The sequence below is a fragment of the Humulus lupulus genome, chromosome 3 (assembly GCF_963169125.1).
Source record: "Humulus lupulus chromosome 3, drHumLupu1.1, whole genome shotgun sequence".
Lineage (NCBI taxonomy): Eukaryota > Viridiplantae > Streptophyta > Magnoliopsida > Rosales > Cannabaceae > Humulus > Humulus lupulus.
The window spans coordinates 280,707,427-280,725,009 of record NC_084795.1 but is presented as its reverse complement, the minus strand read 5'-3'; the positions used below and the strand labels follow the sequence as shown (position 1 = coordinate 280,725,009).

The 17,583-nt window shown below is 30.6% G+C and overlaps 1 protein-coding gene and 1 long non-coding RNA gene across 8 annotated transcripts; one reads left to right on the top strand and one right to left on the bottom strand.

The window, feature by feature from the left end:
- Positions 1 to 1,915: 1,915 nt before the first annotated feature.
- Positions 1,916 to 15,958, bottom strand: LOC133824651 (uncharacterized). Of its 5 annotated transcripts, none has more exons than XR_009888552.1 (5): positions 15,389 to 15,958; positions 11,593 to 11,643; positions 3,700 to 3,927; positions 2,873 to 3,067; positions 1,916 to 2,475 (listed from the first exon to the last, which is right to left on the bottom strand). It is a non-coding gene; the product is annotated as an uncharacterized LOC133824651 (long non-coding RNA). The 5 variants fall into 5 exon arrangements; XR_009888554.1 differs by having other exon boundaries at positions 11,593 to 11,639; positions 15,389 to 15,407; XR_009888555.1 differs by lacking the exon at positions 15,389 to 15,958 and adding an exon at positions 14,549 to 14,747 and having other exon boundaries at positions 11,593 to 11,639.
- Positions 5,919 to 9,771, top strand: LOC133824650 (uncharacterized). Of its 3 annotated transcripts, XM_062257602.1 has the most exons (7): positions 7,918 to 8,057; positions 8,160 to 8,255; positions 8,340 to 8,581; positions 8,661 to 8,876; positions 8,942 to 9,034; positions 9,117 to 9,221; positions 9,300 to 9,771. In XM_062257602.1, the coding sequence occupies exons 2-7, from the start codon at positions 8,162 to 8,164 to the stop codon at positions 9,642 to 9,644; spliced, it is 1,095 nt and encodes a 364-aa protein (XP_062113586.1). In that variant the 5' UTR covers positions 7,918 to 8,057; positions 8,160 to 8,161; the 3' UTR covers positions 9,645 to 9,771. The 3 variants fall into 3 exon arrangements, 2 of the variants coding, with proteins under 2 accessions (XP_062113585.1, XP_062113586.1); XR_009888551.1 differs by lacking the exons at positions 8,661 to 8,876; positions 8,942 to 9,034; positions 9,117 to 9,221; positions 9,300 to 9,771 and having other exon boundaries at positions 5,919 to 8,057; positions 8,340 to 8,368; XM_062257601.1 differs by lacking the exons at positions 8,942 to 9,034; positions 9,117 to 9,221; positions 9,300 to 9,771 and having other exon boundaries at positions 5,919 to 8,057; positions 8,160 to 8,704.
- Positions 15,959 to 17,583: the final 1,625 nt, after the last annotated feature.

Genomic DNA, 17,583 nt, shown 5'->3' with positions numbered 1-17,583 from the left:
AATGGTTTAGTCTTTCCATTCCTTTCACTTCATCTCTTTTTCTTCATTAGACTCACCCTGTTATATATGGTTTTAGGAGTGTTCCAATAAGTCCCAACGCTGTCCTCTTATCCCGGTAACTTTGGTAAGGAAAATAGGATAGAATATATATGTTTTATGCTTGTGTTATCTTATGTGATATGTTATGAAATATGTTATAAATATGTTATGAAATGTGTATGTTTGTAGGCTTGGGCATATGACCCATATGACTAACAAGACCCCAAATGGGTTATGGGCATATGACCTACTAAGCTAGTAGGACCCCACTAATCCCATGGGCATATGACTTGTTTAGTCTATGGGACCCCAAGTAATAATGGCCATTATAATAAGTGTATGTAATAAGTGTTATGATATGTCTTTATGTTTATTATGAAATTTTATGTTTATGACTATGTGTTAGATTTTCCTTGCTGGGCATTAGGCTCATTCCTTTTTGTTTTATGTGCAGGAAAATAGCTTTAGAGGCGGTAAGATTCGTGGACGCTTAGAGAATGTGTATCGATGGTGAATGGAGGCAAGGAGTCGAGAGTTCGATTTCTCGAGGATGTAGTTTTGTTTTACTTTTATATGGTTTTACATGTATTTTCCGCACTTTCTATGTAACTTCTTTTTACTTTAAGTTATGTTTTGTTTTAAAGACAATGGGTACCCATATCCTACTTATTTTATGAAAGTAACTTTTGTTTCTACAAGTTTCTAATAAATTTATGGTATTTTCGCAAAATGTAAGTCTTATTATGGTTTGTATGTATAGTTTCATTAATGGTCCTAAAGTCTAGATTAGTGGATCATTACAGGAGGCCTCTGAATCCAACGGTCCGGCGCGTGGCTATAAACGGTGAGAGAGAGAGAGAGAGAGAGAGAGAGAGAAGAAAGTTTTTCTGAGGAGAGAGAGAGAGAGGCTCGGGTAAAAAGAAAGGCTGAAGCCTTTTATTTTATTTTATTTTTTATTTTTATTTTTAAAATTACACTTGGACCCAAAATACTAAAATTCTTTTCAAATAAGCCCTTTAGCAAAACTTTCTTAATTTTATAAAAATCACCAATTAAAATTATATGACATTTGGGTCCAATACTTGACTACTCAAGTTTCTCTCTCTTTAATCTCATTAAAAACATAAAATGATATTTTAAACACTATTTTTCCATTACTATTTCTTAAATTTGTAAACTTGTACATTTTATGTATTAAAACTCTGATTTATAATAAAAAATGTATAATGAAAATGTTGGATATTACACTACCGGTAGGGCTCTCACTACAAGAAAATGGACTTTTGACTTACACCTATATGTGTAAGTAAAACTATTTACTTACACATAGAATAAGTGTAGAGATGTGTAAGTAATATTGTGTAGGTAAAAGTTTTGCTTACACATAATTATATGAGTAGCTAAAGGTTTACATAATTATAAGATGATGTGGCAATGACGTGATTAATTACGTGTCAATGAAATTCTTGTGACATGGAGATGACATGTCAATGATGTGGTTGGTGACATGGCTAAGGATGTGGCGATGACATGTCGTCGCCATGTGTCAAAACAAAATAGTGACACGTGTGAGAATTTCATGTGTAAGTAAATATTTATTATGTGTACAGAAAATGTAAATTATGTGTAAGTAAAACATAAATTATATGTGGACAAAATACTTTCATATGTAAATAAAACTTAAATTATGTGTAAGTAATAAGATGTGTAAGTAAAAGATTTTTATGTGTAAGAGTATTTAAATTTTATTGAATTTAATATTGAAATAATTTTGAAATAGATCAAAATAACTAACAATATTTTATTATTGTTTAAAAAAGCTAACAATATTTTTTTATAAAATGGCTCATTTGATTAATCTCTAAAACACTACATATAAGAGTAATTTATAGAATACAAACTAATAATAAGTCATCAAGGTAACCAGTAGAATACAAAGACTAAATTCTCTCATATCAAAGTATAGAACACAAATACTAAGTCATTACAATCTCTAAAACACATATACTAAGTGTCACAGTAATATCTAAAGCACATGTATATGACAAGTATCCTAGCTAGTAGTCTCCAAAACACATACTACAAGTCATCATAATACTCTGAAAACTCTTGAGAGGGAACACCATGTGTATCATCATGATCTGAATTCGGATCGGACATAGACGTGCCATGTCTTGAAGGTGGCATGAGATTGTTGTCTTTTAGCACTTGTCGACACTCATTAAGACCCTTCAAAACCTCTTGAAGTTGCTCATGTAACTCATCATACGTCGGGCGTCTGCAACCACTTGAATTAGTTTCAGAAGTGGTTGTGGAAGCAGGTGAGCGCCCCCACCCTCGTAGGCGAACAGAATTCTACCCAAGAACACGCTCCATGATATCCTTATCAGACAATACTTCTGGAGGATGCTCATTTCGTAAAGTCATCATACGATCCTACCAAAAAAATCACAATATAATAATACAACTTATAAATAATAATTTTTAAACTTATGAAGAATGTTTGAATTTGACTCAACACCAAGATTTCTTGAATTTTCAATAGTCTCAAAAACAAACAAAACCAACAGAGCATACATGACAGAGAAATCAAATATGAAAACAAAATTAACAAAGAAAAACATCACACCAAGTTTATCCTAGTTCATCAATAAAAATATATTTCCCACATAAAAATTGGGCACAAAGACAATGATTTTAGATAAATGACAAAGGACATTGCCTATATATACCATCATAATACAAAAGCAGTGGGTTAAAAGTATACAAATATTAAAAAAAAAACTTTAGGCAGATGTCATTTAATTCAAATAAAGTTATAAGAATTACTTACATTGATCTCCTCAAGCTCTGGGGCTATCCATCCATTGTGAGGATCACAATGCTTCGGTCTCCATGTCTCAATTTGACCACTGGGTGCTGTCAACACAACTCCTCTACGAATGTGATGTCGTGGAGTGGAAACTGACCCATTTCTTGATCCCCACTTTCTCTTTGATCGACTCTCTGTGTTCTTTGTTGACCATTCCTGATTGAGAATAATCATATCATTAACAAAGTAGTTAAATGTCGAGAATGATCAACAAAAGACTCACCTATTAATATTATCAATCAAGGCTAACAAAGAAATGAATGAAATCAAGTACAAAAACTATAATAAATGATAGCAAACCAGATAAACAGCACAAAAAATTATCTTAGTTCAGACTAAAATCAATGATAGTAAAACAGAAAAATAACACAAAAAAAAAATTATCCTAGTTCAAACTAAAATCTTAGTCCTACATTAAGCAGAGTCCACCAACAAGCTTCACTAATCAAAAGAATGACTATATAACGGTCAAAAGTCTTAGTTAACTCTCACATGCTTGATTGCTCACACACATCTAATCCATGAACACAAGTATATATCATTTTGCTAATCTCTCCAAAACAATAATTAGATATCACAAACTCACAAGACATTATTTCCTCTCTTCTCACATCACAATTCAATAAATGAGATTACTAAATTGTTATTTATAATAAGAGTCAAGCCCTCTTTATTGATAAGCCAAGCCATTTGGTTATAACTTAAAAAAAAAAAACAAGAGAAGAGCAGCTGAGAATTTGGAGAATTAACCACAAAAATTTTAATAGTAAAATAAGTTGTATAATTACCTAAAATTTCTCTGACGTCCAATAATCACATAAAATCTCCCAATCTCGATGTTGATTAACCTTTAACTCTGGATGGGGCTTCCTCTTAGCTAACTCAACATCTCTTTCTCCTCCAATCTCCTTGAAATAAGTGTGAAGCTTATACTTGTGTCCTCTCCATTCCTTTCTCATCTGCTCATCAATGCACTTCAATGTCGTCTTATCACACAAGTTGATGTCAAAACTTTCCTACGACATGAAAATAAATTTGATCGTATCAAGTCTAGAGAGCATTTGTATAGAAATTGGTGTGTAGAGAGCATGGATACGTTGATGATGTAATGTTTTAGGCTTATAATAATTGAGTCATTTCATCATATAAACAATAACACTACAAAAAAAAGGTTCAATACCGAGAACATTATACCGACAACATGTCCTCGGTATAGACATTTCATATGCGCGGGACATTTTCGCGGTTCTGAATAGGTTTAGTTGCTATACCGAGGACCTATACCGAGAACATGTTCTCGGTATAGGGTTTATAAATATCACACTCAGCCGCGAAGCCCCTTCTCCTTCCTCTCTGGTTTCTCTGGGTTTTCTCCGAAACCTCCGCCTCCCTCCGCCGATTATAGTCGTTTTCCTCCATAAAAGCTCGGTTTTAAGCCCCAAAATTGCCAAGGGTGAAGGAATTTCTGTGTATTTGTTGAAGGTATGGTTTATTTATTCATTTTATATATATATATATTTATGAAATTGTATAATGATATTTTCTAATTTTTGTTTGAAGGTTGGGTATTCGGTTTTTGTTGGATTATAGGGATTGCTAGCAAGATATTGAAGTCATTGGTAAGTTTTTTTTAATTTTTCTGTATTTTTTTAATTTTTTTTTCAATTTTTGAATAATTTATGTTTTTTTATATAAATAATATAATATTAATTTTAATAAAAATCTGAAATAATTATATTAGATAGAATGTATTTATTTTTAGGTTTTCAAAATAAGTATTAGTAAAAATGATATTAGGAATTAGAAAATTGTTAAATGATTAATTAGTATTTTTTTTAAATAAATTCTATGTTGTGTTTGGTGAATTTTATGTGTATTAAACATATTAGTAAACATATTAAATATTTGAGTGTTAATTTGAAAATTTTGGTGGTAATGTTAGTATGTTGTTGTTGTCAATTTTAATTTTTTTGCTTATGTTAGTAGTAAAAATTCAGATTTTATGAATATTGATGATTAATTTGTTGTTGTTAATTTTTAGTAGAATTTTAATATTTTGGTTAGAAAATTGAATAATTAATAAAATTTAGACTAATAATTATAAATTATATAGTTATTTAAAATGAATTTGTAATGCTCTCTGCATGATCTGGGTCTGGATATTTTTTATGTGTTATTTGCAGGATTTTAAATTTTGGGATAGATGAAAATATAGTCGTTATGCTGCCGAATTTTTTATAGAATTGTAAAATTTAGAGATATTGTGAATATTAGTAGAAGTACTCAATAAAATTTCTAATTTAATAAATAGTGAATTGATAAGTAAAATCATTTATTTTAAAATTAAGATTAAAAAAATTAACATTAACATTATGCAACTAAATTTTAATAAAAATAAACATTAATTAAATAATTTAAGTAATAATTAAATCCTAAAGTAGTTAAATAAATTTTAAACAAATCTTAGAATTTTTTTTTAAATTAATCAAACTATTCAATAAAGCATAAGTAAAATATGTAATTTAATAAATACTAAATTAATATGTAAAAAAATAATATGTGTTAGTTCTGATTAAATAAAATTAACAAATATATTATTAGAAAACCATTATTAAAATTAAAATTAAAATTAAAAAAATTAAATTTAATATTTGTTAGTTTTAATCATTATTAAAATTAAAATTAAAAAAATATGTTTTTAATATTATTTGTTAGTTGTTTTTAATTTTTCTGTATTTTTTTTAATATTTTTTTTCAATTTTTGAATAATTTATGTTTTTTATATAAATAATATATTTTAAAATTAAGAATAAAAAAAATTAACATTAACATTATGCAACTAAATTTTAATAAAAATAAAAATTAATCCTAAAGTAGTTAAATAAATTTTAAACAAATTTTAGAAATTTTGTTTAAATTAATCAAACTATTCAATAAAGCATAAGTAAAATATGTAATTTAATAAATACTAAATTAATATGTCAAATTTAAATAAGTTTAATAATATTTACACTGAAATATATTATAGTTAGATATCATAAAACAACATAATTAACTTCAAAAAGCATAAGACATTAAAAAAACATATTTAATTATATTTGCTTTTTTCTTTGGTAATAAGAAATTATTACCAAAGATATAATAGTATTATTATCACATAGTGATAATATTATATTTTTTTAGTGTTCATCACAAGAAGCCTTAGACCCGTTTAGAGAGGGTGAGTCATTGAAGACTCTTACATTTGCCTCTCTCTGAATTAGGACACACACAAATTGATTGTAAGTTTGATGATTAGTGTTCCGTGCAGTGCTACATTCATACAATGTCGATCGACAAGAGTTGGATTAATTTGACAGATCGATTATCCGATGAGTATGAGGCTGGTGTGATGGATTTTCTCCAGAGAGCCCGGCAGTGCGTTGACTCAAGGGGATTGGTGAAATGTCCGTGTAGGAGGTGTGTCAACGTTGAATTTCAGACAATTGATGTATTAGAAAATCATCTTTTTGTAAATGGTTTTCTACGGAAATATACCAATTGGCATTGGCATGGAGAGGATGAAATAATACCAATGAGAGCTCGGATAGATCAAAATGATGAAGATGAGATGATGGATGTTCTCACTGATCTTATGCAAAATGACAATGACGAACAAGCGGAGAATGAGCGCGGTCAAGAGATACCTACAACTGACTACAGGAGTGGGCAACATTATAACGATTTGTTTGCTGAGATCGAGGCTCCATTATTCCCCGGGTGTCAAAATTACACTTCATTGAATTTCCTAGTGAAGTTAATGCATTTCAAAGTGTTGGGAAAAATTCCCAACAAAATATTTGATGGAATGCTGGAGTTGTTACATGATGCATTTCCAGCCCCAAATAAGCTTCCAAAATCGCACTATGCAGCGAAAAGGTTGTTGCGGAAACTTGGATTGGGCTACGAGTCAATCCATGTCTGCAAGCATGATTGCGCACTGTTTTGGAAAGAACATGCTGGAAAAAGCAAATGTCCTGTTTGTGGAGAGGATCGATGGGTGGACAAGAACACCAAGGGAAAGAAAGTGCCTCATAAAGTGATGCGTTATTTTCCTTTAACCCCTAGGTTAATGCGAAAATATGCATCGAGGCACATTGCTCAACATATGAGATGGCATCACGAGCAACGTATAAAAGAAGATGGTGTATTGCGTCATCCTGCTGATGGGAAAGCTTGGAAGGACTTTGACCGAAATAATCCAACATTTGCAATGGAACCCAGGAATGTGCGGCTTGGATTGGCTGCAGATGGATTCAATCCCTTTGGTAATATGAGTCTGTCTTATAGTATGTGGCCAGTAGTGTTGACGACATATAACTTGCCACCATGGTTGTGCATGAGAGAAACTAATTTCATGTTGAGTTTATTAATTCCGGGACCTCATTCGCCAGGAAAAGATTTTGATGTTTTCTTAAGACCATTGATTGTAAGATTTTTGTGTTATGACAGGGACAAGAATCGCAAAACTCAAAATAGTGGAGTCTCTGTAGCGGGTGTCGAAAATAGTACTTATTACGGCCAGTTGGAAGAAGTTTTAGTGATGTCTTATCTTTCTGGTTGTTCTGTTGTATTATTTAAGTGCAAATGGTTTGACACTAATCGGTCTTCAGGATTAAAGTTTGAGCAAAACATAACGAGTATCAAAACCAGTTCGGAGGCCTTCAAAGATGATAAATTTATCTTAGCAACTCAGGCTAACCAAGTTTTCTACATTGAAGACCTTAAAAATAAATCTCATTGGAAAGTCGTCCAAGAAGTGCATCACAGAAATGTGTGGGACATCCCACTAGTTGAAGAACAAGCGGAGGATGTAGAAGTAGATGTTATGCACGACACTAGTTCCTCTAATTTCCAATTATTCGTTGATCTTGGACCGTTGCCACAAATCAGCTTTGAACGTACGGGGGCTCCATTACAATTTGTTGAGATAGATAATGTTGCAATTGAGGAGGAGAGGGAGGAGGAAATGGAAGAAGAAGAGGAGGAGGAGGAAGAGGAAGTGGAGGAGGAGGAGGAGGAGGTTGAATATGAAGATGATGAAGAGGAAGATGAACACATAGAAACCGATGATGATAGTGAAGATTATTATAGTGATAATTAAGTGGTAATTTTATAATATGTTGAAGTAATTATTTTTAACAATAAATAATTTTATATTGTCATTTTTAACTGATAAATGTAATTTTAATATCGATTAATTTGACAGATATGGCTGATGTTATTGCTCAATCTCACGGGGGTGATGGTGGAGGATGCGATCCTCCACGTGGACCGGCAGATATCCCAGCTGATTGTGAACGAGGTAATATTTTACACATTGATATACTCCTTAAAATTTAACAATTAATCCATATTAATTTTAAAATATTGAATTTGCATACAATAGCGCCTCCAAGTAAACGTGGACGCCATAAGGGATTGAACACGCGGGAAAAGAGGGAACAGTTGGGGCGTCCTCTCCCTCTCGAGTGGGATGTGCGGGGGAGAACATATAAAGAGATCGGAGAGTACAGCTCAAATTTCTCAAGAGAGCTCGGATTACTTGTTCGACAGTACACAGATCCGGACTGTCCTCAATGGTCAAAAGTACCAAATGCCTCGAAAGAAAGAATACTTGCACATTTGGAAGTAAGTAGTTTATGTATTTTTATCTTAATTCTTATTTTATGTTATATATGATATTTACTAATAAATGTTTGTAAATTAGGATGATTTGTTTGATATTGGGCGTACTAGATATGGAGAAGGGCATATGCCTGGGATCTTGAGAGGCATTGATACTTCGTGTGCTAAAAAGTATTCTGACTGGAAGTACGATATTAAAGAGCACTTAACGATTAATGGGCCACAAAATCGTTATGGTGGTTGCACGGATACGCAGTGGCAAAAAGCAATTGATTTTTTCCGTCGCCCAGAAATTACGGTATTAATTTCTTGCTAAACTTAACTATCTTAATTAAATATATTACTAACGATAACTTTTTGCAGAAACGTTCTGTGGTCAACAAGGAAAATAGAAAGAAATTGAAAGAGCTTAGCTATGGAGGTTCTCAGTCAATCCCAGCCTTACGCTATAAAAAGGTTAGTTAATTAATTATTTTTTAGTTTATTTTTCTTATTTACGTTTAATTATTAATTTTATAAAAATATATGTACGTGACAGCGCAATTTAGAGACTGGGCAACTTGAGTCCATCCCGGATAGCTGGATGGATACTCACCATAAATCAGGCACAGGGTGGGTGACAGAGACAGCAAAAAATACTTGGGTACGTTAAGTTTTTTTAAACATTTTTCAAATTTTTAATTGTTTCAAAATTTTAATTACATTATACATTGTATCACAGGAGGAATTGCGTGCATACCGCGACACACAGCAGACACAGGCAACTGATACTGAGAGTTCCACACCAGTTTCGAGTGCGCCTGAAGATGAAGACATATCTTTGGTACAAAATGTCTTCGGAAAACGACGGGGCCACCAGAAAGGATATGGACGTATCCTTAACATAAGGGACCGAACTCCATTTGATTTTCGTCCTTCACAAACTAGAGATGAAGAGTTGTCTGAGATGAGAGAGCGTCTTCGACAGTTAGAGGAGCATGTCCGGACTCATTGTATCACCCCGGGATCTCAATCTGCCCCACCACCACCACCCGATGATCCTGATGTTGGAGCACCGACTCAGTAGGACTTATGTATGAATTTTATTACAATTGACTATTACATTATCATGTTTAAGACAAGTCTTTATTTTAATTCAACGAATACACTCTTATGTTTTTTTTTATATCTTTAATATAAGTGTTTTAATTTTATTCTATTTTCTTATATTTAATTCAAAATAAATAAATAAATAAGGGAATAACAAATATAAAAAAAAATTGGGGACAAGTCTATACCGAGGACATTGTCCTCGGTATATACCACCAAGATGTCGGTATGTACCAGTACGATGAGAAATTGAGGTTTGTTGTACCGAGGACATTTGTCACTTTCTACCGAGGACATTATCCTCGGTAAAACGTATACCGAGAACATTTTGAATGTCGTCGGTAGACGTTTTGTTTTTACCGACGCGGCTGTACCGACAACTTTATACCGACGACATTATCTCGGTATAAGATATACCGAGGACATTTCGGCTTATACCGAGGACATTTGTTCTCGGTATAGGCCCTGATTTTTGTAGTGTAAAGAATCAATATAGACTAGGAATCAAATATTGATTGGCAAATACAGACAAAAATATAACTCAAATTATAAGGAAAATATAAACAACAAGATATTACTCAATTAATTCAATATTTTTTTAGCTAAGACAATAAAAACATTTCTCTAAAAAAAATGTGCAGCAAAACATGACTTACATGTGGAGCTCTTGTAACTAAAATAAACAAGCATATTCTCACTAAAACAAAGTTTCCATTGTGAGAGTGTTGCACTATAGATTGGCACTTTTTGGAGGATATTCTTAATGCTTACTGTTTTCCCAGTCCTTTTATTCGCTGGGTTATGATCTGTTTGAAGGGTACAACTTACTCTATTTTGATTAATGGTAGGTTACAAGGGAGCTTTATTGGTAGAAAAGGTCTAAGACAAGGGGACCCTATATCTCCCTTGTTGTTTGTTCTTGTCATGGAATACTTGACTCGGCTTCTTATTCAAGCTTCTTATAGAAAGGATTTCAGATTTCATCCTAATTGTAAAAAGCTGAAATTAGTTAGCCTCTAAAATATCTTGGAATTCCTCTCAGGCCTACTAAATGGCTGGAGACTGTGCCTTAATCATAAAAAATATTCACCTGAAGCTTCACTCTTGGTCCAGTCGTCATCTTTCATTTGATTGTCTTTTTTCTCAGCAAGTTAGATCAAAAGTTGCTTCTTGGCAGGGATATGATATTTGGTCGGTTAAGTATGAAGATTGGTCCACTTGGATGATTGGGAGACCTAAAGGTCTTAAGCAAAAAATAGCAGTAGCAGCATTGGCTGCTTCAGTTTATGTGATATGGTGGAATCGTAATACTTGTTTGTTCAGATTTTATTCTATGACAGTTGATAGCATAGATCACTTGATCAAGTATTGTTTGAAAGCTAGAATTTTTATACTTCCTAGGACAAAGTTTGGGAAAACAGAGTTAGCTTTTGTTGAGAAGTTTGACCAGTTGTTATGTTTCTAGGTGCTCTTTTAGAGCTTGAGTTGTAATTGTTTTGTTGAGTTTCAATATATTCTCTTTTCATCAAAAAAAAAAAAAAAAGTTTCCACTGTTAATACAGCATATCCAATTTAGAATATGAACTAAATTCATAGAAATTAAACAAATAAAAATAATATAACACATAATTATCATGACTAAATTTAAAACGGACAACACTTCCCCTATATTTGTAACCTAACTATCTGTCAATACCACTTCAAACAATTCAATCAATTCAAACAACATGCAATTTTTCTTCCTTATATCTCCCCCAGCATACAATTATATATATCACAGAACCTACTTCACTAAGACATGCAAGTTCTCAACCTTCCGTTATCACCGCAGCACACAATTATAATCACAGAACCTACTTCACTATGGATGAATATTTAAGATATTCAAACTCCTCTATAATATTAAAAAGAATAAAAGATTATACCTTTTCCAATCAATAGCAAGCTTTTCTAATGCTCCTTGCTAATTATACTGCCTAAAAATAAAATTAATGCTTCAAATATTATAACATGAAATATATTGTACTCAAAAGTAATACAAGTATTTTTAATTAATTTTGTGAGTATAAAAATGAGTGTTTAATTTTCCTAGAAAATGGGCTGGACTGGATCAATAGAGACTACTACTAATAAGCGGACCAAAGAAAACAAGACAAATTTTTTACTTACATATATATATATATATATATATATATAGCTTTGTACATAGTGACTTTGTCTGGCAATATTAGACATATTGACACCACACATACATACATACATACATAACCAGTTCACACTTAAGATAACTAGAACCACACGTTTGGTATTGATGCATAATCATTATAGTCAACTGGGCTTAGCCATGTATATGTGTTTATACATATGCGTGTGTATAATATAGATAATATATTTTAATATTCTCATCAGAGACACCTAATAATAGTTTCACCATCAGAGAAATATTATAGGGATAATTGATCAAAATTTAAACTTGTGTACAGAACTTATTACTTCAAGAATAGTGCATGCGTGTGGAATATAGAATTAGTACTGTCGCTTTTTAGGAACCCCACACAAAAAGCTACTGATCTTAAATGAGTTGCACTGAAACTCTCAATTCAACTTCACTGTGTAGATCACATATGATATTTTAGGAAACTCACATTATAAATTTATACTACCATTCAAAAAGTAGGACAATTCTTCAATAGGGGCTTCACTTTAAGCCTTACTGGTAGGGCTCTCAGTATTTCTTGACCCGTGAATAGTTTTCAGCGCGACTTTTTTTTATATGACCGTGTATATTGTAGCTATTTAGAGCATCTTCTAAATTTTCAGAAAATTTCAAATAGTTTACAGTACCGAAAACCAGGTTCAAACATGTTTTTCATGCGCATAAAAAAAATTAGTCACGCGTGCAACATGTTTGAACCTAGTTTTCAATACTGTAAATTATTCGGAATTTTCTGAAAATTTACAGAATGGTCTAAATAGCTACAATATACACGGTTATAAAAAAAAGTCGTGCCTAAAACTGTTCACGGGTCGAAAAATACTGAGAGCCCTACCAGTAAGGCTTAAAGTGAAATCCCTATAAAAGAATTACCCTCTATATATATATATTAAGGACATAAGTTGTACATTTATTCCATTTGAGATTAGTTTCTATCCATTGATTCCAGATCACATAATAAAAAAATTAGACTTTTTTCTATTATTTTATTTTATTGATAGACTCTAAAACTATATCAGGGGCCACCTATATAATTAGGTCTATGCCCATCTCTCCATGTCTTCTTTGCTCTTTTTATTTTTTTTAAGTTCTTTCCCTGTTACTTTTATTTGGCTGTTTGTCTAGTTCCATGAAAAGAGACTCAAACTTGTAGATATTACTCTTTTCAATTATAAAAATCTGAGAAATTAATAAGAGATTATATAAAGAACTTTAAGTAATGGTATTATTGTTTGTTTTACTTTTGCACGAATTATATTTCATTTTTTGTTTCTCAACTGAAATTGAAATTTAAGTATTAACAACAACATTTTAGACAATATTTATTATTAGAGAAAATTATATTTTATATAAATTTTTTAATAACATTTGTAAAAATATGATTTTTTAAAAAAAAAAAAGTTATTTTATGACTTTTTTCTAAGAACTCTTACTTATGAGTTTAATTTCCTATATTTTTGTATAAAAGTTTATTTATGTCATAATTTTACTCTTAATTAAGTTTTTTTTAGTTAGCAATTGTGTTTCTTATACTTTATTTATTTTTAATAAAATTTTTCATACAAATTAGAAAAATTATAATCCCCACATTTTTGTACATTAATAACATAAAATCTATATTTATGAAAAATCCTCTTATTATTATCTAACAAAAGCTATTTATTCTAAAGATTTATTTTATTTTTCAGTTTAGAAGCTAAAAAGTTAAAAGTAAATTTATCCAGTATTTGTTATCTTCTTATTGTCCAGAGAAAAAAAAATGATATTATCATTGCTCTTAGTATCCTATTCTTCTTCATCCATGACTCCTGATTTCTAAGTAAGAGAGAGAAAATATCTCATAGGAGGTGTTTGGTACGAGGTTTGAATTTGTAGGAGTAGAGTTAGGAGAGTTTAGATTAAGAGAATGTAAAACTCAAGTGATCAAGATTAATCTCAAATCAAACTAAAAAATGAGACACACTTGAAAACACAAACTCTTATTATTAAAAATAAATTTACTAAACATTAGTTAGATTTGACATTCTCATTCTCACCAAATTATAACTCCATACCAAATACCTTTGTGTATAATCTCCATTTTGTATGGGTTTGTAAAAGTAACATAGAAAGCTTTTTTTTTTATTTATTTATTTAAAGATTCAATCAAGGAAGTAAGAGAGAAATATAAGAATAACCTGAAAAAAAGGTAGAAGATGAAGAAATAGCAGATTTCAATTTTTTTTTCAAAGTAATCAACTTTTTTTAAGATTTACAAACGCAAAACTCATTTTAAAAAAGAAAAAAAAAACATAGCTCTGAAACCTGACCATTGATTCACATATTTTTTTATAAACCTTTTAGAAACTAAAATTGCTTGAAGAATACCATTAAGCTTTAATGATTAGTTTATATATCGAGTTCTTGATGAGTTGGATTCTCATAAGTTTTGGAGGGACTTTTTACGTTAAAAAATGAGAGAAATGGCAATGATAAATTATTTTTTTGACAAAAGCACTTCATACCAGTTGTGACGTGATTCTTCGCAGTATGGTTTTTGTTGAAGAAGGTTTACTGCAATATAAGAATCTAAATATCCCATCATTTCTCTACTTTAATAAGGATTTAAAACGTAATGAATTTCAGTAAAATACAGGGAAATTAATAATGTAAGAAATTTAACTTACAGTCTGTGGATTCATCAATACCACTAAGGACCACCAAGAATAAATTCATATCGTAATCCGAATTCAAGAAATGAAGAAGAAGAAGATTACCGAAGAACACACTAGTACTGTTAGAGAAATATTTGATATGGGAAGTGTGCGGGTAAATTCAATAATATATATAAGTATGAGTTACTTCACTCATCACCAATTTGTTTTGAGACAGAATGTTATTTATTTTACCATGCACCTCATTCTGTTAACTGCACGTACGTATTATAGAGAATGAATGGGTTTCGGTAGAACTTTTTTTCTCTTCTTACATAAAAAAAAGAAAAAGAAAAAAAAAGAAAGAAAAAACTTTATATATATATGATAATTTTTTTATAGGGATTTCACTTTAAGTTCTATCGGTGAGACTCTCAGTGTTTCTCGACCCGTGGATAGTTTTCGGCGCGATTTTTTTTATGACCGTATATATTGTAGTTGTTTAGAGTATCTGCAAATTTTCAGAAAATTTTGAATAATTTATAATACCGAAAACTAAGTTTAAATATAATGCAGAAAAATAATGAGTTTCGATACAACTTTTTTTCTCTTCTAATAGAAAGAAAGGAAGAAAGAAAAAACTGTTTATATATATATTTACACGTCTTTTGAACTTTCTCTTGTATTTATTTATGCATGGCATTAGGATAAAACTGGAAAATTAAATAATGGAATTGAGTAGAGGAAAATTGCGTTCCATTTGGACGTTAAATCTGGAAAATTGAATAAAAAATTTGAAAAATTAGATAATATAGAATGTATTTAGATATATAGATATAGATTATATATATTGTGTTTATTAAAAGTACGTACCGACATGAGCACTAATTCGACTGAAGAAGCCAACAAGTGTGTCCATCTACCACTTTGCTAGCTAGAAACATCTTTATTATATGTAATTCATCAACTCTTCAAGGACCAACAACCAATTAAATAATCAAATATATATTACATAAGGTATGATTATGGTGTCGTCGGTGTTTTGTCAACACTAGCATTGACAAAATTTAGTTTCGTTACGTGAATAGTTATAACTGTGTATATTGTAGTCATTTATTAGAACATCTCATAAATTTTTTAAAAATTACGAATAATTTTCAGTACTAAAAACAAGATTCAAACAACTTATTACACACTTACATACAAAAAAACAAACACAAATATGAAATTCAGCTGTTTGAACCTTGTTTTTAACACAATAAATTATTCAAATTGTTTTGAAAATTTGTAAGACGGTCTAAATGATTACAATATAAAATAACATTAAAAAATAAAAGTATATAACATATCAACATGCCGAAACTAAATTTTATCAACACCAGTGCTGACAAAAAACTATCGACACCATAATCATCCCCTATATAAATATATGCATTAACTTGAGAAGACTACAAAAATGTTTTAGTAGTAGTAGTGGTGGATGAAGAACATTGGGAGAAATGGATGGTATATATAGGAAAGCCAATGGAGAGTAGTAGATATTGGATAAGATCAATACGTGGTTAATTTTGATACCTACTATTTACTAAGGTACTACCCTTTCAATAAAAGAAATCAACTAACATTTTACCTTATTTCCATGAGTGTCCTTTTTTATTTCTTCCTTTTTTTTAGCTATAAAACTTTAACAATAATGTTGACGCGATTTTTTGCTAACAGTGTATTACGTAAATTAGCTAAAATAAACTAGTGCTTAAGGATAAACCGTAATAAAAATAATGACTCTTAAGGATGCTTAGAGTGAAATAATAAGAACACTCATTCCTTTTTACGTGGTTCGAAGGCGAAATTTCCTCTAGTCCACGAGTCGATATTATTGATGTATATATCTCTATATTTTGACAGAGTATTTGCATTATACAGAAAAAACCCAACCCCTTTTCTATCAAAGGTCTTGGTATTTATAGAAGAACCATCCCAGAATAAGTGTTGTGGTCATCACATGAATATACAACCTTTTTTGTGACTTGTCTTCTACAAATGATGAATATTACAATATATTAAGGTAAGGTCTAATCATTAGGTAAAAATAATCTTGGGTTGCCTGGCATAGTCGGACACGTGATGTCTGATCACACATGTGTTATATTACGTGTCCGTGAATTCAGGGATAAACGGACATGCGATGTCTGATCACGCACGTTTATATATAACGTATCCAGCTTAATAAACTTCTTGGGCATGGCAGGTGGTCAGAGTACTCCGACCTGAATACAACGCCAGCACGTACCCAGGATGCTGTAATTTATATCCATCTCCAGCTTGTACTTTAATGCTTCGTTTTCCTCATCTCGTGTTATTACATGGGGGATCGCATTGCCTCCGCAGAGGAGATATCAACTTGTGGGTCCCTTAATATTGTTCCTAGCTAGCCAGCTGTACTCGAGCTGCATAAAAGACCCAAGCTGAATATCAGGGCGTATAAATACATACCTCATATCTCTTTTATATAATAAGTGTGTAGATAACGAAAATTCTTGGTTTTAACGGTTTTTTAATTTTTTTAATGTTAACTTTAACGGAATATTCTTATATTTAACGGCAGTTTGTAAACACTTAAAACTTAAATAAAATAAAATAAATAATTAAAAAAATTAAAATATGATATTTTTAAGATTTTTACAATGATAATTATTTAAAAATAATAAATAATTAAACAAATTAAAATATGATATTTTTGAGATATTTTACAATAATAAATAATTAAACAAATTAAAATATGATATTTTTTAGATATTTCACAATGATAATTATTTAAAATTAATAAAATCATACGTTTTATAACTTAAATAAAATTTAATTAAACTTAAACTCATTTATTAGAATAATATCATATTAAACATATAATATAATCTATTGTCAATTAGTAACAATTTTTTTTTTTAAAAAAACTAGCAAGAAACTTCAATTTAAAATATATGTATAATATTTAATATTACATTAAACATATAATATATAATCTCTTGTTGTCACTCCCAAATTCAAAAACTAAACAAACAATAAACTTA